Raw genomic sequence first — 20,472 nt, forward strand, 5'->3', positions numbered from 1 at the left:
GGCAACCATGGGACCAGGGTATGCCCCCAGTTTCCCCAGGAGGGTCCTCCCTTCCCAGGGTTTTGGTTTCTCACCTCTTGCCCCCCCATCCTCACCACCTCCGGTCCGGGTACCACCCTCTGCTTTTCTCTGTTCTACTTCACTCCCCAAAGCTGCTGGGCCTGTGTGACATGGGGTCCCTTGGCCTCTGAATTCTGGGTGGAATTGGCTAAGGGGAGGCATTGGAAAGAAATAGGAGGGCAGGAGGGTGGCACAGATGGAGCCCCCTGCCCCCCCCCCAACCCACGCTGACTGTGCATGGCCATGGATCCTGGAGGGCAGCCCCTCTGTGGATGGTGACAGTTCCCTTCTGATGCTCACCTTGGGGGCCTGAAAGTTTCACAGTGGCTTCGTCAATCCTGTTCGTGCGTGCTAAGTTGCTTCAGTCATGTCTGACTCTGCGACCCCACAGACTGTAACCCACCAGGCTCCTCTATCCATGGGATTCTCCAGGCGAGAATACTGGAATGGGTTGCCATGCCCTCCTCCAGGGGATCTGTCCAACCCAGGGATCAAACCTGCATCTCTTATGTCTCCTGCTTTGACAGGCAGGTTCTTTACTACTAGCGCCACCTGGGAAGCCCAATCTTGTTCACATCTCTGCAAACATTCTAAACTTGCTTCCATTTAATTTCACCTGCATCCTGCCACAACTTCGTCTCATACGCCTCCTATCTGGAGCTGCCCACACTGAGGTGTCCCCTTTTTCTGAGTCCCTGGGGCAGTCGGGGGGCCTGTGAGAAGTCATCAAACCCCAGAGACAGTACTCAGCTTCCTGAGAGCGGGAGGAAGTCAGTAGAGGTGCAGCAGGACAAGCAGGGGAAGGGCGGAAGAGCCAGGCAGAGGGAGGAAGAAATGGAGAGGGTTGGGGCAATTACCACCCCAGCGTCTGTGTGATGAGTCTGTTCTTTTACTTTTCTTTTTAAAATTATTTAGAATTTTTATCTAAGACTTACTGGAAGAGTTCTTTAAGGCCTATTTACCATATATAGGTCTTCTGCTTCCATGAAAAGAAAATTACAAGCTAATACATTTCTTTTTAAAAAATATTTATTTTTATTTATTCATTTATTGGGCTGTGCCAGATCTTAGTTGCCACACGCAGGATCTTTCATTGCAGCATGCAAAGTCTTGTGACATGTGGGAGCTGGTTCCCTGACCAGGGGTCAAACCCAGGGCCCCTGCACTGGGAGCACAGTGTCTTAGCCTCTAGACCCCCAGGGAAGTCTCTATTCCTAAAACTTCTTGACATGTAGAATTTGGATTTTCTGGGTGCCCTTTTTATTTATTTTTAATGCCCTACATACAGTGAAAACTTTTTAGTGCACAGTTCTGAGTTTTGGAATATACAGAGGGTTGTATAACTGTCACCACAATCAGATCAGGATAGAGAACCCTTCCCATCACTTCATACTGCCCCCGCCTTGGCGGTCAGCCCCTCCCCACAGTCCCCCATCCACCCACCCAGCTCTGTTCTGTGATCCCACACCTTCTCCTGGGCCTGTTTCTGAGGGTGAGGCGGCTGGGGAGTGGGCAGCCTCTCTCAGGGGCCATGAGCATGCCCCGGCACACACAGGCCACATTTTCTGTACAGACAACCCCCTGGGGCCTGAGAGTGAGGAAGGAGGCCCCTAGCAGCCGGCTCCCTCTCCTCTCCCAGGGGAAGGCATGTCGGACGGGCGGCTGGAGGTGGGGGAATAGCCCCAACACGCTCTGGGCTGGCAGAGGGTGGGATCTGCCTGCCTCCCTGGCTCTGCCTACCCCAGGGACTCAGCGAGGACAGCTGGCTGTAGTGAGGCAGCCACCCAGAACCATCAGAACACAGGATGTACTCTGGGGAGTAGCTGCTGCTATGTTTAAATTATCATCACTTCTGCTGCTGTGTGCCAGGCGCTGGGCTAGACAACCCGACCACCCAACCCTACTACTGAATAGCAGTTCTTTCCTGGCAGTAGGGTGTTAAGCCCCTTTACAAACAAGGACACTGCGACTCAGAGAGGCTGAATGCTTTGCCCAAGATCAGACAGCTGCGACCTGACATCAAGATCTGTGTGACTTTAAAGTGAACAAAGATCACTCGTAGTCAGGTTCAAATCCAAGTGCCTCATTTTACTAGTTGCTGTGTGCCTTTGGGGAAACTGCCTAACCTTTCTGAACTTCAATGTCTTTGTCTATGAAATGAAGATAGTACATATCCCTGCCTTGCACAGCTGTTATGAGAATCAAATGTGACCCATGTTTGGTGGATAATGGATTGCACGGTAAATACTGTCATGGGTTGAATTGTGTCCTCCCTGCAAATTAAAGTCCTAACTGCCAGTATCTCTGAATGCGACCTTATTTAGAAATAGGATCTTCACAGGTGTAATTAGTTAAGATGGGGTCATTATGGTGGGTGCGAATCCAGTATGACTGGTGTCCTTATAAAAAAGGGAATTGGGACACAGGGACATGGACACAAGGAGAGCAACATGTGAAGATGAAGGCAGAGATCATGGTGATGCTTCTTCAAGCCGAGGAACACCAAAGATAAGGCTAAGAATACAAAGAAGTTGAGTAACTTGCTCAGGTTCGAAAGGTTAGCAAGTCAGTCACTCAGTTTGCTTCTTTGCAAATGGGGACACGTACGAATGATGCCCACCTATCTCATGGTGGTCGGTGTGACAGTTAAATGCAATAATGTATGAAAAGTGCTTAGTGGTGTCCCGCATGTCTTGGGGGTTCATAGCATTACCTGGTTGTGGCAAAGAATCCACCTGCCAATGCAGGAAGTGTAAGAGACTCAGGTTTGATCCCTGGGTTGGGAAGATCCCCTGGAGGAGGGTATGGCCGCTCACTCCAGTATTCTTGCCTGGAGAATCCCATGGACAGAGGAATGGTCCCTAGGGTTGCAGAGAGTTGAACCTGACTGAAGCGACCTAGCATGCACACACGCACACACATGGGTTCCTCCACCCAGCCCAGCATGCAGTTTGCCCTCCCCAGAACACCACGTCCCTTTACAATAGGGCCTTCACTCACCAGGCTGGCCGGACTTCTCTTGGTTCTTCCCCATTGCTTGGGATGGGCTGTCCCTTTGCAAGAGGCCTGCCATTTACTCTCTCTCTCCTGACCACCATGACCCTGAACTACAGTGAGGAGGCTGGACTGAGCACACGTGCTCTCTAGACAGCCGAGTTCCAGATGGACCCAGGATCCTCAGGCTCACTACCCTCTTGCCGAGTCCTTTTGGGCATCCCTGTGATCTGTTACTGCCACCAAAGCCTTTGCAGTATGTGGAGGGGTGATGAGGAAGCCCCCATAAGCTCTTTTCTACCTGAGCAGGTTCCTCGTTCTTGTCCCTGTCCTGGAAGTCACTGATGGGCCTGGACAAGCTGTCAGGCCATGTCGCCTTCCCTGCAGCTTTGGAAGTGCTGCTTCAGAAGAAAGGGAGGAGGGCAGGCTGAAAGAGGTAGGGGAGACTGGTCCACAGACTAGCACAGATCAGCAAAGACTCCTGGATCCTGCATGCCCACCAGCGTCCTTATGGGTCCAGTCTGCCTGGCACAGGGTCCTGGGTGGGTATCAGAGTGCCAGCTGGCTCCCAACTTGGAAAACTGTGAAACACTGAGATTCCAGGACACTGGCCTGGTAAGAACTTCCTCTGGATTCCTCTCCAGAGAGGCCTAACCCACCTCCCCACCTCCAGAGTCCTTCAGCCTTCAGGGCTCTCTGCTTTCTTGATTTTCTGCCCCCAACATCAGAGGCCATAGCAGCAGAGCAGCCTAGGGGTTCCCCAACTGGGCCCCCAGGCCTGATTCCTACAAGGCAGTAGCTCTGGCCCAAGGGTACCTGGCTGGGAAGAACCAAATACCTGTACCCACAGCTCCGTTGGCTCCCGGCCCTCCAGGAGCTCCTTGCCCTGCCTTTGCTACACACATGATGTACTCATGCCACGACCCCCAGCCAGCCCACCCCTTAGGAGGCCAGAGGGACAGCCTGGACATCCCCTTCCCACGATAAAGTGTTGAGAGGCTGTGTGGGACAAATATCCTCCCATAATCTCACGTGCCAGCTCCTCCAGGTCAGAGAGTGCCTCCTCTGGACTCCCAGAGCCATCGTGGGTGTCCCTTCCCATCCATGGTGGCTCTGGCCTCATTCCACCACCCTGAGGGCCAGATGTGAGCTGAGAAGAGGCCCCCTGTGTCCTTGGGCTGACACTGCCATCCTGGACACAGCTGAGCCACACACACCACCCCTCACCTTAGAGGGACAATAGTCCCTGCCCCAAGGGGGATCCTGAGCCCTGGTTGTAAGTTTCAGGGACTTGAGATGAACCTGGCTGAGAAGCCACGGGGCCTCCTGCCTCTCACATCGATGATGAGTGGTCCTCATGCATCTAGATGGGATCCCTTTCTCCAGTGGGGACACCTATGAATTCTAGGCTTCGGCCAAGTCTGTTTGGGACAAGCAGGAACACTGAAGTCCATTGCTGGTTCCTGTGGGACTGGGGTGGCCTCCGTACCCACAGAGCAGGGGTTCAGCCATTCCCACTGCCAGAGCCCTGGAAGGCTGCGGTTTCCAGGTTGGACTTCCTTCTCTTTCTTTTCCTCCTTGTCCAACAGCTGCATGCTCTAAAGTGAGTCCTCCAGACTGGCAGGAAGGATGGAGGCCCTGGCCCCTTCCTTGACACAGCCCAGGAGAGGGGAGGGAAGTGGTTTGAGTGAAGCACTGAACTAAGCATATTGTAGGAGAGTCTGAATCAGACCAAGGGCAGATGGAGGAAGGGGCGCGAAGACGAGGATCTGGGCGATAGGCATCCTCATGTCTCAGTGGGGCACATGATACAAGTCGGGGGACAGTTGGCAGAAGGACCAATGATGATTGCACCAAGAGGCAGGGCAGGGGCAGGCGGCGTGGGGTAGAGGAGGACACTAAGACCCCGAGCTGAGCTAGGAGCAGATTGCCAGGGCATTTATTTACAGTGGATGGCGAGAAACTCAAGCAATAGTGAAGTCTCAGGACCTGAGGGTTGAAGCGAGAAAGAAACTCAGAGATTGGAGTTTCTGAGGCATACCTGGGGGTTTCAGGGGCTGCTGGAGCTGTGGGTCCAAGGCCCAGAGCAGAATCCATGGGCACAGGGTGGGAGCCAGATTGCCGAGGATTAGGGAGAGGAGAGGGGCTGGCCATGCAGGAGAAGGGAAGTAGCACTGGTTCTCAGTGGGCCTGGGGGTGGACAAGGGCGGCCACGGAGCTTCCTGGGACTCAGGCCATTTGAAGAAAGAGAGCAGGTTTGGGAGAAGGGGGATGTGAGGTCTAGAGGCATCTGTGTGACAGTGCTGGCCGAGTGGGGGACTTCCAGCTCACACCTCAGAGTGCTCCGAGGAGGAGGGTTTAGTGAGAAAGGGGAAGGAAGCCCCAGTTGCGGTGTCCTGGGCCATGGCGGTGCGTGTCAGATACGGTGTCATGTCCTCTGCAGGCAGGAGCCAGAATGGCAGCATGAAGCCCGTGGTCAGACCACGGGGCGCCCTTGGCCCAGCTCTGTTCCTGAGGCACTGACTGCCTGTCTGGCTGCACAGAATGGAAGCTCCAGGAGGGCAGGGGTGTTTAGACCGAGCGGACTTTGGTTGGCCACTTTCACCTGGCACGGCTGAAGGGCTCACTGTGACTCTCAGGTTATCATTCTCACATTACGGGCAGGACTTGGGGGTCCTCGGAGTCTGAGGTTTGCCCAGGATCAGACCATTCCTGAGGGGAGAGCCAGGGTGTGGCTCGGGGCAGCTGGATCCCAGAGTCTAGTGTCTCGCCAACAAGTTCCCAGAAATGGGAGTGAATATCTAAGGGCCAGGCCAGCCCCGGGGAAGCCTGACAGCCCGGACTGAGGGAGGGTGTGGGGGCTGGGTCCTGGGCCTGTGTTGAGGGGACGGGTCTAGAGTCGGGAGGGGGTCTTGTCCGGCTGCCTGCAGGACCTCTAGGTTCTCTCCCCACCACTCACACTGGGCTTTCGGTTCCCTTTGGTGATGTGGCTCCCCCCACCCCCAACCCTTGCACATACACACACGCACTGTGGCTTCAACCGGAATCAGGCCTCTCACCACACCCTCAATCTGATGCCCCGACCAGGGGAAGTGGGGGCAGGGGCTGTCTCACCGTTGGAAATGAGAGGCGTGGACACACATCTCTACCAAGGCTCCCAGCTGTGGAGGCCACGTCTCCTCGTTCCCCGTGTGCCTTGGCCCCACTGCGGGGGAACTTGGAGTGATCACATGGGGTCCCTGGTTCAGTCTCACTTCTCCTTTGCTTGAGCCTCACCATAAGTCAGCATCCGGAAGCAAGGGGACCCTTGAATTTTGGAAGAGTCTGAGAGATGCTCTCTGTCCCCACCCCGTCCTCCTGATGCCGTGTCTTTGGCCCAGAGTGCTTCTTGGTTCGGGTTCCCCTGAACCTGGGGAAGGCAGGACCCAAGGGATGTGGAGCCCTTGCATAGCCCCTGGCCCTGGAACTTCATGCCAATGCTGCGATCTCAATAGTACCATCATCTCCCCTTTCACCGCAGGAAATGAGATTCACAGGACCTGCCTAAGGTCCCTGAGCTTGAACACAGCGGAAGTGGATGCAAGCTCAAGGGCAGTGCCCCCTCTTCTACACATGGCCTCCAGAGGATTCTTTTTTTAAAACTTATTTGGCTGTGCCAGGTCTTAGTTGCAGCAAGTGGAATCCAGGTCCCTGATCAGGGATTAAACCTGGGCCCCCTGCATTGGGAGCGCAGAGTCTCAGCCACTGTACCACCAGGGAAATCCCCCAAATGGTTTTAGACCAAGTTCAGGGGCTCACAGGGTGGGGGGCCTCACCTGAGGACTGGGGATAGTCGTGGGGGTGGGCAGAATCCTAGTTCTAGTCTCCCTTAGACTGTGTGTGTGGGACATTTAGAAGATTCTTCTTGACAATCATTCCAGATATATTTTCTAGTCCAACATAGAATACTTCCTATTAAGCACGACTCACCTCCAATGAAAAAGGTTTGTATTTTGGGGGGAACTATTTTCAATTTAAATAGCAGTTTCACTTTTAAAGAAAGAAATACAGAACAATCTCCCTATCCTCATTTTCTGCATTCACACTTTAAATCTTAAAAATCTTAAGTAGCGACATATTCAACAGATACAAATAATACAATACTTATATAAGATTATATTTCTATTTTATATTAGGGCTACAAGAGTTGGGGAGAAGGAGAGAAATGCAAGAGAGGAGAAAAAGGACAGCACGTAACGAGCAATGAAACAGATCAGGGGTGAAGATTAACCCAGGTATTTCTACAGAGATGGAGGTGGGAAGGGAAGGTCAAAGTTCTGATTCATCCACTAACTGCTACCCCTGTGTTTGTTAAAAATACAGGCACTAAACTTTAATGGGCAAAGAGTACTTTCTAGAACTTATATATTTTAGTTTCTATCTAAGATGTAATCGATTGACATAAATTTCCTTCATATAAAATTTTTTTATTAAAAATTACTATAGAAAATAGGAGATGAAAAGACAGGCATGGTTCCTGAGTAAGCTGATTCTAGTGGAAATCAGACATTAAACTCCTAAGTGAAAACCAGTGAAGATAAGCCTCAGGGTCTGGGAACCCTACCTAGGAGACAAAGTCAAGGTAAGCTTTTCAAAGGAGTGATGCTGAAACAAAATCTGAAGAGGAGCAGGAGTTCCCACGCGAAGATTGCTCCAGGAGTGGTAACTGGACAATGTGAGGGCTGCAACCAGCGAACGAGGCCTGCCTGCGGAACCAAAAAACGTTCAGACTGGCAGACGGATGGTCAAGGTAGCGGTGAGTGAAGAGGTGGGACGAGAGACCAAGGTGCTGACCCACAGAGGTCCCCAAGGCGATCAGGGACGGGGAGCAGGGGCAGGCAGGTGCGAAGGTTAAGGATCAGAAAGAGAGTAGCCTGACCATCCCTGTCTGTAGGCACCTTGTGGAGGGAGTGTCTGAGTCTGGATGCCAGTGGCTGGGTACTGGGCGACCCTCGGAAGGGTTCGCGGGCTCGTGGGGCGAACGCCAGGGGCTACTACTACCCCCACCGCGCTCGTATGTGGATCGGTTGATCGCCAGTGTCCGTACCAATCTAGAGGTCCCGGAGGGACAGGCTAGAAAGTTCCCGGGCCCAGCCGATCACTATGGCAGAGTGGGGTGGGGGGGCTGAGGTTGTCGAACGACTCTTGCGCCTCCAGATTTCTGACGGAGCCCAGCAGTCCGTCCAGGCCACCGCGCTGCCGCGCATCTCCGCCAGGCCCTGGGCTGCAGGGGAACCAGCCTGGCCCGGGGCTCAGCCCCGTCCCTCGGTCGCTGAGTCTGCGCGGGGACCCCAGGGTGGCTCTGCGGGGAAGGGCGGGGCGCTGCCGGCGCACCAAGGCTGGGCGGCCGCGGCCCAGGGGCGGGGGCGGGTGATGCGGAAGTGGCGAGCGGGCGGGCGGGCGGACCGGCGCGGCTCCAGGACAGCGCAGCTCGGCCCCACCGCCTGGCCGGGGCTCCCGGGCGCAGCCACGCGGGCGCACGGCAGACAGGTAAGTCCAGGCGGCCGCGCGCTCCTCTCCGCGCCCGCGGGGCACCTGCCGGCGGCGGGCTGGGGACTGAAGCGGTGCGGGCGCGCGGGAGGGGTCAGCGTCCGGCTCTTCCAGGTGCCCGAGCTCAGGGTGGGGAACGCCCAAGGCAGGACGCGCCCCGCCGTTGTGGGGGTCCCCAAGATGCCTCCTATGTCTTGATCAGAGAGGGGTGCCCCGCACCATCAGCCTTGGTCCAGAAGGCACCCGAGGAGCCCGGACGCGCGGGCGGCGGAGTCCGCACCGCGGCCGGGGGCGCCAGCTCTCCTGCTTCTCTCCCCTCCTCTGGCCTTCGCGGAGGATGGGCAGCGCCCGGCTGCCATGGGATGGGCAGCGCCCGGCTTGGGCCATGGAGGGAAAGCCCCGATTCCGCCTAGAATTCTGTACGCTCCGATCCCCCTTCCCTGGGCAGCCCTCCCCTCATCCTTTCCAGTAAGAGAATGAGGTTTAAGAGGTCCATCTCTCCCTGGATCTTAAGACAATGGCAAGAATTCGGGCAGAGAGTGGTTGGGAAGATGGTGTCAGGCGAGGCGCCGGCTGTCCTTTTACTTGCAGCGGAGGAAAGCAGCTGCTGACCCTCCTAAGCGAGAACCACGGACGTGATACTTCTTAGACTAGTTTCTCTACAGCCTTCCCCCGAGCATCAGAAGGAAACAATCGAGAATCTAAAAGTGGAGGGAAAGTGAGACCAGTGTGACCGTGTTGCGGGATAGGAGACGGTGAACACCTGCGCGGCCCGGGCGCGCAGTTGTCTCTGTGGCCCCGGAGGCACCGGATCTGGCCCTGGGGACCTGAGGCGGAGGGGACTTCCCTGCCTTCGCCGCCACCCTGCCCCCAGCAGAGCGGGGATGAGGGCGGGGGCTCCTCCACCCTGAGGAGCGGTCGGAGAGGCAGACCCTAAACCAGCGCTCCGGGCCGGGGAGGGAGTGGGGGTAGTTCAGTGGGCTGGGCCAGGAGGCGCGGCCAAGCCGGGCACCTGCGGGGACGGTCTTGAGAGCAGAGCCGAGTTGGGGCTCCCTGCGCGCCCAGAGCGGGGATGAGTGACCAGGACCAGTAAGGACGAGGCGGGGGGGAGTCGATGGAGAAAGCTAGAGTCTCCCGGGAGAGGCAGCCAGGCCAGAGCAGGGTTATAGGGTTGGATACTGGGGCTCCCAGCAAGTCAAGGGAAGCCTTGGGAAACCACCCTTTTTTTAACCCTGGGGTTTCCCCACCTGCGCCTTGGCCTTACCCCACCGTGCCCCCAGAGGAAGCCGAGGGAAGCGTCTTTCTGCCCTCATCTGCCGCCCTGGAGTCTCAGCTCGTCTCCCCTGGAGGGGGAGGGGCTTAAGGTCTCGCTGGACGCCGGGCACCCATGCCTTCTTCAGGAGTTTGGTGTGGAGTTTTCGGGAAACGTCTGAATCAAATTCAGGAGGTGCAAGGGCTTGCTGATCTCGCAGTGCTGGGGGCTGCAGAGCCTTCTCCCCTAGGAGGTCCCTGGTGCCCACAGTGTTCAGGCTTCCCTTGTGGCTGGCTCCTGGGAGTTCAGGAGTTGCCGGGCCTGTGCACCTCCGGAGATGCTCCTGGGCTGCCCCTTCCCCTATAATAGGGCCTTCCTCAGGTCCTCAGCAGGCCACTCCTCCTTTGATGTTTCCATGGAAGCTGATGTATGCTCATCCCGCCTTCCCCCATCTTTCAGGGCTCTAATCCACAAGGCTAGTCTGGGGGTTGCAAACCTGCACAGCTGTTGAGGAGTCAGGGCAGACCCCCTGACCAACCTGCATCCTGATGGGATGTCAAGTCCTCCCAGCAGCCACGAGGGGCGTCTGTGTGTGTGTGTGTGTGTGTGTGTAGTTCCTCAGTTGTGTCCGACTCTTTGCAACCCCATGGACTATAGCCCACCAGGCTCCTCTGTCCAGGGGATTCTCCAGGCAAGAATACTGGAGTGGGTTGCCATGCCCTCCTCCAGGGGATCTTCCCCATCCAGAGATAGGACCTGTTATTCTAGAGCAAAGTATTGCAGGCAGATTCTTTACCTCGTGAGCCACTTTCCTGATGAGGGAGGGATGTAGAATGGACTTTCTCAGGGCTATGCTTCTGGGACCCCCTGGGAATCTGAGTGACTGCTTCTTTCAGGATGGAAGTAGGAATGGAGCACAAGGGCACTGAAATTCAGAACTCCTGGCATTGGGATAGCTTGCATCAGGTCTAAGTCCATCTCCAGGCAGGAAGCAGCCTCTTTGGCGAGCTGATGCTGAGCCTGGTCCTGATGACCCTGGATACAAGGCAGACTGTGGCTGAAGCTCCCTGTGTGGCTTGCTAGGCAGACCCTCCCTTGGCCACGGCCAGGCTTTTGGTGGGAGGCCCTCTACAGAGCCCTTCCCTGTGCTGCTAGAAGGGGCTGCACCTTACTGCCAGGAGCTCAGAGTTGGTGTTGTAGAGCGGTGCAGCTGGACTTGCCCTGACACCCTCCTTGCCCTGGGCAGAGAAATCGACCTTCCTGGCTTCCCAGTTCACCACCTCTGGCACAGCTGCAGGCCAGACCATGTGTGGGGGTCATCAGGGAAGCTTGCCTTGCCCTCTGTCAGCAGAACTTTCCCCGGTCCACCTTCTCGCAGCCAGCATGGCCTGCTGCTGTGACCGTCGCCCGTCTGTTCTAGGACCCAGGCCTTTGGGAGGCGTGGGGATGCAGCAGACACAAATTGGATGAAGCTCTCCAACGCTGTGAATCACACAATGGACGACGACTGCCAGCGGGCTTGAGGGTTGGGGGAAGGGCTACAGGATGAGAGATGGAGCATTTGGTCGGGGGGACCCAAATGTGATTTTTCTCCCCATCCTTTCCCTCCCCCAGCTCATAGTGAGTCAGGTTTCCGAGTTGTCCGGTCTGGCCACTTTCATTTCCCCTAGGGCTGGGTGGAGGCTAGTGCAGAAAGGGGAACCGAGTCACCCATCTTCTGAGACCAGGGGGCAGGGCCGGGTGCTCTCCCATCCTCTCTGTCTCAGCCCAGTGCTGGTCACTGCTCTGGGGAGAGGCCCACAGACAAGAATCCTTAGCAGCGTGGAGGTGGCGCTTAGGCGCCACAACCCAGAAAGGTGTTGGGCAGGGAATTTCAGGGGACATTCTGAAGCAGGCTTGGATGATGGGGTGTGTGTATGTGTGTGTGTGTGTGTGTGCGTGTGTATCCCAGTGCAGGCCAGGAAGCCCACCAAGACTTCTGTACTCCCAGAAGCCTTTGTTCCCAGCAACAGTTCAGCCTGTGGTTGGGTGGCTTTAGCTGTCAGAAGGTTCTTCAGCAAGGATGTAGTCTGTCGCAGGGGAGGCTGTCTTGGTCTTGACTTGAACCCTAGTCTTTCTGCCACACGGGGGTATTTCTCATCCCCACCCCACTGAGTGTTTACATCAGCCACCCAGATACCTCATTTCCTTCAGTCATCCCTTCCCGGACAGGCCTGCCCACCTCAGACCCTCACTGCCCCACAGCGCTCACAGCTTTCCTCTTGGGTCTGGTCTCACCTTTGAGTCAGAGGAGGGGAGGGTTGGTTGGGGAGGGCAGCGTTGGTTGGGGTGGCAGCCGGGTGGGGGTGGGGCGATAAACAGCTGGAGGACGGACGCTTCCAACATCTGGCTGGCCTTCCTTAGGTCCTACTTTGGCCCAGTAAATGCAGATGCCCAAGAGGGGAGAGTGGTGAGGAAGAAAGACCCGGAGGCACTCCTGCCCTTGAAGAGGTCGCCCACTGACCTGGAAAGTAAGCGAGACGTCTGGGTGGGGGAGGCTGGGCAGGGCGGAATAGGAGCCCCACTTGTCTCAGTGGAGGAGAGTCCAGGGCAGCCCGTGGCACTTTGGAGAGGGAGCTGTGAGTGTTGGAGGACCCAGCCCGGAGGGCTAGTGTTGGCACCCTTGTTCCAGGAAGCACGACTTCTGCGAAAGACCCCGGCCCACCCCACCCCTATGCCACCGTCGTGGCCGCTCCCTCTCCATCACTTGTGGAGCGTCTTCTACAGGGACGGGTGGACCAAGGAAGTGGGAGAGGAGCATGGTACCTGCGCAGTGTGTGTCCTCTTACACACGCAAGTGCACGCCCACCTAACTCACATGTGCTCAGAAACCTAGGGCCCAGGGTGGGAGGCAGCCTCATTTCTCGTCGTGGCTCAGCCCTTTGTTCCTTCCTTGCCCATCGACAGAGTCTCCTCTGAGTCTCAGCCCGGGGGGGCTATGATGGCCCCGTCCCTTCTGTTGCTGACCCCGGGCTCACAGTTGAGGGGCAAGCGCAGGGGAGAAACCCTGCAGGAGTGGAGCAGAGTGAAAGCAGGCTCAGGACAGTGGAGAGAAGTTTCGGTCCGGGGTCTGGAGAGGGGCTGGCAGGTGCAGTGGAGGAGGCAGAGACTCCCTGTGACCAGCTGGCCTCTGACCAGGGAGGCAAGTCTGTGACCTGGGGTGGGGGGTGGCACTCGCTCTGGTGGAGACCCTATCTGTGTGGACCCCACAGCGAACATAAGGTGCTGCTGAATGAATGCATGGTTGGTGGAGGAACCAGAGTCTAGGAAATTGCTGCCTTGAAAAGCAGAAGTTCTAAGTTTGGTGGCCACTGTCCTTGCCAGCGATTCAGGCGGTAGATGGAGTTGGCTCATGGGATTTCTTTCAAGATGTCCAGGTCGGAGGAGGGTGGGAAGCTTCATCCCTGAGGGAAACCAAGGAAGGAAGGAAGCTCTGAGGACTGGGTGTGGAAACCCCTCCCTGACTCACAGCTTCTGCCTTGTCTTAGCGGGGTTTCTTGGAAGTTGGTTTGGAGAGGGAGAGGGAGGGGAACAGGGGAAGCAGGAAGAAAGCTAAGCAAGGATGTGGGCTCAGCCGGAGACTGGCTTCAGCTAGAGTCTGTGGGGAGTGCACATTTGCTCCGCCTGAAGCAAGGGGACCGGCCCTTTGTCCCTGTGTGTCACTGACTGTGGGCTCTGCCCCACAGAGTGGAGGAGTGGCCTGGCCCTGGAGGGGGGCAGCTGAGGGCAGCTCTCCGGCAATGGGCAGCTCCGTGCTGTGCTGGGACTCACAGCAGCTGGGGAACTGCTGCCCCGCCGGACACAGGACGTCTGGGTGGGACACCCACAGTGTCCACTCCAGCTGTGTACCCCTCCTTCCTTTCCCTCAGACAAAGCCCAGACGCAGGGACCTTGTGACAGGAAAGCTGATGCTTGGAGAGGAGAACTGACTCAAGCATCTGGACAGGCTGGAGCGACTGTGGCCTCCTGTGCTGGGAGGAAGGGGGAGTCCTCTGGCCTCCTGTGCTGGGAGGAAGGGGGAGTCCTCTGGCCTCCTGTGCTGGGAGGAAGGGGAAGTCCTCTGGCCTCCTGTGCTGGGAGGAAGGCGGAGTCCTGCGGGCCGTGGCTCGGCCCTCTGATGTGCACTGACTGCCCCCGCTCTCTCCAGCAGACGCCTGTGCCATGAACCAGCCGGCCCCCGCCACCCTGCTTCCGCCCCGGCGCGTGCGTCTGAAGCCCTGGCTGGTGGCCCAGGTCAACAGCTGCCAGTACCCTGGGCTTCAGTGGGTCAACGGGGAAAAGAAATTGTTTTACATCCCCTGGCGCCACGCCACGCGGCACGGCCCTAGCCATGACGGAGATAACACCATCTTCAAGGTAAGCCCTGGGCCTCTGAAGGCCCTTCCCTAGAAAAGGGCTCTCCCCTACATCAGACTGGCCACTTTTCCAGCTGCCTTGTGGGCAGCGACCCCAGGCCGGGGCTAAGGGCTGCAGGCATCACCGCTGGGCAACCTTTCTAACCAGATCCCTGGAGCAAGGTGAGGACTGAGGGGCCCCAGGAGACCTTCGGGTAACTCCTCCCCCTCTCCCTCTTTGTACTTTTTCATCATACGTGAGCGCCTGTCCAGGATGCACATTTGGTGTACACATGCACTTAAAGGACCACAGAATTCCCCCATAATCTCAATACTATGAATATTTTTTTGCTTGTATTATCAGTTTTCTCCATGTGTATATGAAGTGCAAAGATGGAATCAAGCTATAGACTCTATTTTGTAACCTGCATTTTCCACCCAACATCAGGACCGGCTTCCCCGTTCCAACAAATGCCACATTCAAATGCCACTGAACATTCCATCGGAGCAGGGAGCACACTTTAGTCACCAAGTCCCAGATTTTGGACACCTTAGGTTGCTTTCAGTGTCTCCATGTTGAAGATCACACTGCCATGGACACCCTCTAAACTCTTATCCTTGGCACATCTCAAATGGTTTCCTTTGGGATTAGTTCCTAGAGTTGAACACTTCTGGGTCGAAGAGAATGCTTATTTTTAAAGTTTTGGCCATGTATTGCTTAGTTTTTTGCGCTTAGTGTTTGTCTTTTCAAGGTTCCTTTCAAATCCATTTCTCATTTTTGAATAAGTAACATGGTCACATAATTCAACATTTAAAAAAGTGTAAAATGCAAAAAGTCTCCCAAATGGGAGACGGTCTCCCAGACACCCAACCTCCTCCTTTGGGACAGTTCGTATTCTCAGTTTCTTGTTTATCCTTCCTGAGGGATTTTTGTACATATGCAAGCAAATATGTGCCTATCCTTTCCCCTACTGCTGCTGCTAAGTCACTTCAGTTGTGTCCAACTCTGTGCGACTCCATAGATGGCAGCCCACCAGGCTCCCACGTCCCTGGGATTCTCCAGGCAAGAACACTGGAGTGGGTTGCCATTTCCTTCTCCAGTGCATGAAAGAGAAAAGTGAAAGTGAAATCACTCAGTCGTGTCCGACTCTTAGCGACCCCATGGACTGCAGCCTACCAGGCTCCTCCATCCATGGGATTTTCCAGGCAAGAGTACTGGAGAGGGGTGCCATTGCCTTCTCCGATCCTTTCCCCTACTTTTGACAAAAATGGTAGATGCTTCTGCACCTCATTTTTTGAAGATTACAACGTGTCAGTATATAAAAAACTTCCTCCTTTTTTTTTTTCTTGTTGCCCAATATTCCATTTTATGGGTTGGTCATAATTTAACCAGCCCCCATTGATGGACATTTAGATAATTGAGAGTCATTTTCTTTTAGAAACAGAGCTGCAGTGAATAAGCTTATATGTGCAAGCTTTTGTGTGGATGCATCTTTATCTGTCAGATAAATTCCCAGAAGTTAAATTACTGGGTTAAAGGATGGAAATGTGTAATCCTGAGATCAACCAAATTACCTTCCAAAATAACAGTACTGGGAGTTCCCTAGTGATCTAGTGGTTAGGACTCCAGCGCCTTCACCGCCATGGCCCGATTCAATCTCTGGTCAGGGAGCTGAGATCCCGCAAGCCACATGGTGAGGCACACCCTACAAAAAAAAATCGTTATAATAATACCAGCAGCCCAAGTGTACAGAGTCCATCCCAAGGGGAGACACAGTTCAGAGCGCTTTATGGGCATTAAGCCTGAGTCTCCACCACCACACTGTGAGGCAGATGCTGTGATGGGGAGACCAAAACAAAGAGAGGCAAAGTGACATGGCCTGGCACACAGGTGGCGGTGGCAGATTCCGATCCAAAGCCAGTTCTTCTCCAGACCCCTCTTATCCACCATGTTATCCCATCTCCTTAGAGATTATACCTGTTTGCCATCTTAAGACCAGTGAGTATGATGCCTTTCAAAGCATCTAGAATTCCTCTAGCTTGCTGGAGCCTTAAGAGACTGGCCTCCTAACTCCCACTTTGCAGATGGGCGCTGGGCTCCGCCTGTGTAATGGTCTCATCCACAGCAGTGACTGCCCCCAGCCCAGAGGGGCTGGCTTCGGTGAGGGGCGTGGTTCTCTGTGGTTGTCTGTCTTGTCTTCCTGCCCTAGGCCTGGGCCAAGGAGACGGGGAAGTACACCGAGGGGGTGGACGAGGCTGATCCTGCCAAGTGGAAGGCCAACCTGCGCTGTGCCCTGAACAAGAGCCGTGACTTCCGCCTCATCTATGACGGGCCCCGGGACATGCCGCCTCAGCCCTACAAGATCTACGAGGTCTGCACCAATGGCCCAGCTCCCGCAGGTATTCTGCCTGGCTGAATGTGGGCCACCTAGGGGGCTATGCACGGAGGCCTGGGGCCCCTCCAGCGTGCAGTGGTTGGGGATGTGCCGCTCGGGCAGTAACCCAGGGCTCCCAGAAGTGGATCACTGGTGAGGCTAGGAGCGGCTTGGCATGGACCAGGCCCCTCCCCGCCGGGTTTGATTTCCTCACCCCATCCTGGTTCTTGGCTCCAGTGAATGTAGGTCGGGAGACCCAGGGAGGGGAGCGCCGTGGGGTCAGGGGCAGTGTCCCCAGTGATTGCTGGTGGCTGTGTGGCCTTTCCCTTTGTGTTTGGGCAGCTCTGGGCAGGAGAGAAGCCACCCGGAGCCCTGAAGGCCTTCCTCCCTCTCCCCCACTGACTCCCTTCCGGTCTGTTATTTCTGTCTCCCCCTGAAGAGTCACAGCCCAGTGAGGATAATGCTGAGGAGGAAGAAGAGGAGGAGGTGAGCTTGGGGGTGCGCTTGGCAGCCTGTGCCACTGCCCTGGGCCTCGCTAGGCCTGGCTGCTTGTCCCACTCCACTGCAGGACTGGGCAGTTCCACTCCTCTGGAGCCTGCTGCCATTTCTGCAGCCCTTCTCTGAGTTTCTTCTCTTGGGATTCTTGGGACAGGAACAAAGTCACCACCTTGAACCTCCCTGGGACTCTGTTGGTAGAAAACATGCTCATGCATGGTCTCAGCCTCAGTAGTTGGGGCTTAGTAGGTATTCCCACCTGCAGAAGCAGAAACTGGGGCACCAAGAGCCTACTGACATGCCTTGGATGGCAGAGCTGGGCCTGAGGGTCTGGCCTCGCCTGAGCTGAAGACCAGGGAGTTGCCTCGTGGGTCTCATTCTTCAGCATCGGATCAGTTTAATAACCTGTCCTCCCTTCTCTCTCTGGCCTCCTCGTTCCTCCTTTGCCTGTGTCTTCTCTTCAGCTCCAGAAGATGTTACCAGGCCTGAGCATCACAGGTGGGGCTGGGAGGTGGTGTGGTTGGGGGTCTAGTATAAGGAGGAGCTGCGGGGACCACAGGTGCCTGGGAGGGGCCTGAAGGGAGGCTGGGGGATGGCCCAGGGCTGGGAGTAGGTAAGCCTGGAGGCAGTTCCTAGAAGTGACATTAAAATTTTGTCCACTCCCACCTTCTATAGAAGCAGTGCAGCCCGGCCCTGCCATGGCACCCTATTCTTTACCCAAAGAGGATGTCAAGTGGCCACCCACTCTCCAGCCGCCTGTGGTGTTGGCACCCCCTGCTCCAGGCCCCAACCTGCTGGTCCCTGCTCCTGGCAACGCCGCTGACTTTGGGGAGGTGTTTTCTGAGGTCCTGCCGAGCTCGCACCCGCAGCCTGGGCCCCTGTCTACCAGCCTGCCCCCCGCAGGCGAACAACTCCTGCCTGACCTGTTGATCAGCCCCCACATGCTGCCTCGTAAGAATCCAAGGGACGGGGGTGGAGGGCGGGCAGGGAGGAGCAGCTGGGAGGGTGGAGGATGATGAAGAGAAGAACAAAAATGCCCATACCAATCCCTGCTTGGCTGGGAGGGAAGTGGGGAGGACCGATGATGGCCTGGCTGCAGGGCAGAGAGGGCAGAGAAGATCAGTGGGCGGCAGAATGCGGAGGCATGGGGCTCATGGGCGGGGCGGGCCTGCCTCTCTGTCCTGCAGTGACTGACCTGGAGATCAAGTTCCAATACCGGGGGCGGCCACCCCGGGCTCTCACCATCAGCAACCCTCAAGGCTGCCGGCTCTTCTACAGCCAACTGGAGGCCACCCAGGAGCAGGTGGAGCTCTTTGGCCCGGTGAGCCTGGAGCAAGTGCGCTTCCCCAGCCCTGAGGACATCCCCAGTGAGAAGCAGCGCTTTTACACCAACCAGCTGCTGGACGTCCTGGACCGTGGGCTCATCCTTCAGCTACAAGGCCAGGATCTGTATGCCATCCGCCTGTGCCAGTGCAAGGTGTTCTGGAGCGGGCCCTGCGCCTCAGCGCATGGCTCGCACCCCAACCCCATCCAGCGGGAGGTCAAGACCAAGCTCTTCAGCCTGGAGGACTTTCTCAATGGTGAGGGCCCCACCTCGTGTTCCTCTGGGTCTCTTTTCACCCAGGGGCCTGTGCTCGCCTCTGACTGAGGGTCTTGCTCTCCATGCAGAGCTCATCCTATTCCAGAAGGGCCAGACCAACACCCCGCCTCCATTCGAGATCTTCTTCTGCTTTGGGGAGGAGTGGCCTGACTGCAAGCCCCGGGAGAAGAAGCTCATTACTGTACAGGTATACGCCCATCTTCAACCTCCCGAACTCTGCTTTGGATATTGGGGAATCCTGGGCCCTTGCCCCAGGGTGGAGGGGCAGGACTGTCTGGGTAGGGTGAATTCAGCAGTCAGTGTTAAATGAGGACCGGCACTGCTCACACATAAGCTGCCTTTTTATGAAGTAGAAATTGGTGCCCCTTCTTCTGGCAGATGTGAACTACCACCTGCCCCTGGTGGATCCCCTCATGTATAACTCGATTGGACAGCCCTGCCAATCCAGACAGTTCATCCTGTCCTGTCTCCTCTTCACCCGCTTAGGTGGTACCCGTAGCAGCCCGGCTGTTGCTGGAGATGTTCTCAGGGGAGCTTTCTTGGTCAGCTGATAGCATCCGGCTACAGATCTCAAACCCAGACCTCAAAGACCGCATGGTGGAACAGTTCAAGGAGCTCCATCACATCTGGCTGTCTCAGCAGCATCTGCAGCCTGTGGCCCAAACCCCTGCCATGCCAGGCCTCAGTGCTGCACAGGGACCCTGGCCCATGCACCCAGTTGGCATGCAGTAAGGAGGCTGCATGTAGTGACTGGCCCAGGTTTCCTGGGTGGCTGTGCGGAGATGTGGAGGGCGAAAGTTCCCAGGGGGCACCTGATGAGCAGCAGGGTCCTATCTTGGGGTCTCCAGAAGCGGATCTGGGTCATGAAGAAGAGGGAAAAGAGGCCTGAGATCCAGGTTCTCCTCAGAAGCTGAGGGAAGCTGGAAGCCAGTTTTGCTTTGAGGACTCTGTCTTCCTGCATATGTCTCTCCTGGACTGGTTCTGGGGGAACTTGGCCATCAGCATCAGTGTGGAGGGAAGGAACTCCGCCAACTCAGGGGGCCTAGTTGTACAGAGGGAGTTGCCCCAGAGCAGTCCCTTCCTGTGGCTGCCTCATTTCTTCTGGCAAGAAGAGCCAAGTGCTGGGGGTCAGACCTCCCTGGCAGGTCCTCTGCAGGACATGGGCCTGATTTTGGAGTTCCCTAGCTTTAGTGTTGATCCCCTGGGGGAGGAAATGGCAGCCTACTCCAGTATTCTTGCCTGGAAAATCCCGTGGACAGAGGAGCCTGCTGGGCTACAATCCATGGGTTCATAGTCAGACATGACTGAGCGACTGAGTGCGCGTGCGCACACGCACACGTGAGCACACACACACACACACACACACACAGCTTGAGCCTCATTTCCTCACAACATCCAGAGACAGATTAAGTATTACACCAGATACTAAGTCTGGCAGCTACCTCCCTTGAGAAACTAAGAACCTGGGATAGAAAGGGGACATTTATGTATTTTTGGATTAATAAATATTAAAAACAGACTCAGTTATTATTTTTCAGCACCAGTTGCTCCCATGCTGTTTTACTGGACCGTATTTCTCCTGCCAGCTAGCTCTCTTTACCCCAGCACCTGCCCTCCTGCTCTGGGGCTGTTGACACAGGGAGGGCCTGCCTTCCAGGCTGATGAGTCAGTGGGGCCTTCACAAGCACTCAGCTGGCTGGCTTTGCTTTCCAGGAGGAAGCCAGCTGAAGCAAGGGTGTGGACTTTTAAATGTGTGCAGAGTCTAAGATCCTGTCCAAATCAATTTTCCCATAA

The 20,472-nt window shown here is 56.0% G+C and overlaps 1 protein-coding gene across 14 annotated transcripts; it reads left to right on the forward strand.

Annotated features, from left to right (window-relative positions):
• The first annotated feature begins 7,414 nt into the window (after positions 1-7,414).
• Positions 7,415-20,197, forward strand: IRF5 (interferon regulatory factor 5). Of its 14 annotated transcripts, none has more exons than XM_042248804.1 (11): positions 8,502-8,583; positions 11,256-11,455; positions 12,239-12,345; positions 14,022-14,230; positions 16,419-16,608; positions 17,023-17,069; positions 17,543-17,576; positions 17,754-18,029; positions 18,266-18,658; positions 18,747-18,865; positions 19,165-20,197. In XM_042248804.1, the coding sequence occupies exons 4-11, from the start codon at positions 14,036-14,038 to the stop codon at positions 19,408-19,410; spliced, it is 1,500 nt and encodes a 499-aa protein (XP_042104738.1). In that variant the 5' UTR covers positions 8,502-8,583; positions 11,256-11,455; positions 12,239-12,345; positions 14,022-14,035; the 3' UTR covers positions 19,411-20,197. The 14 variants fall into 14 exon arrangements, with proteins under 14 accessions (XP_042104739.1, XP_042104736.1, XP_060271096.1 ...); XM_042248807.1 differs by having other exon boundaries at positions 11,256-11,360; XM_042248805.2 differs by lacking the exons at positions 8,502-8,583; positions 11,256-11,455 and adding an exon at positions 7,415-7,849.
• Positions 20,198-20,472: the final 275 nt, after the last annotated feature.

The sequence above is a fragment of the Ovis aries genome, chromosome 4 (genome assembly GCF_016772045.2).
Source record: "Ovis aries strain OAR_USU_Benz2616 breed Rambouillet chromosome 4, ARS-UI_Ramb_v3.0, whole genome shotgun sequence".
Taxonomy (NCBI): Eukaryota; Metazoa; Chordata; class Mammalia; order Artiodactyla; family Bovidae; genus Ovis; species Ovis aries.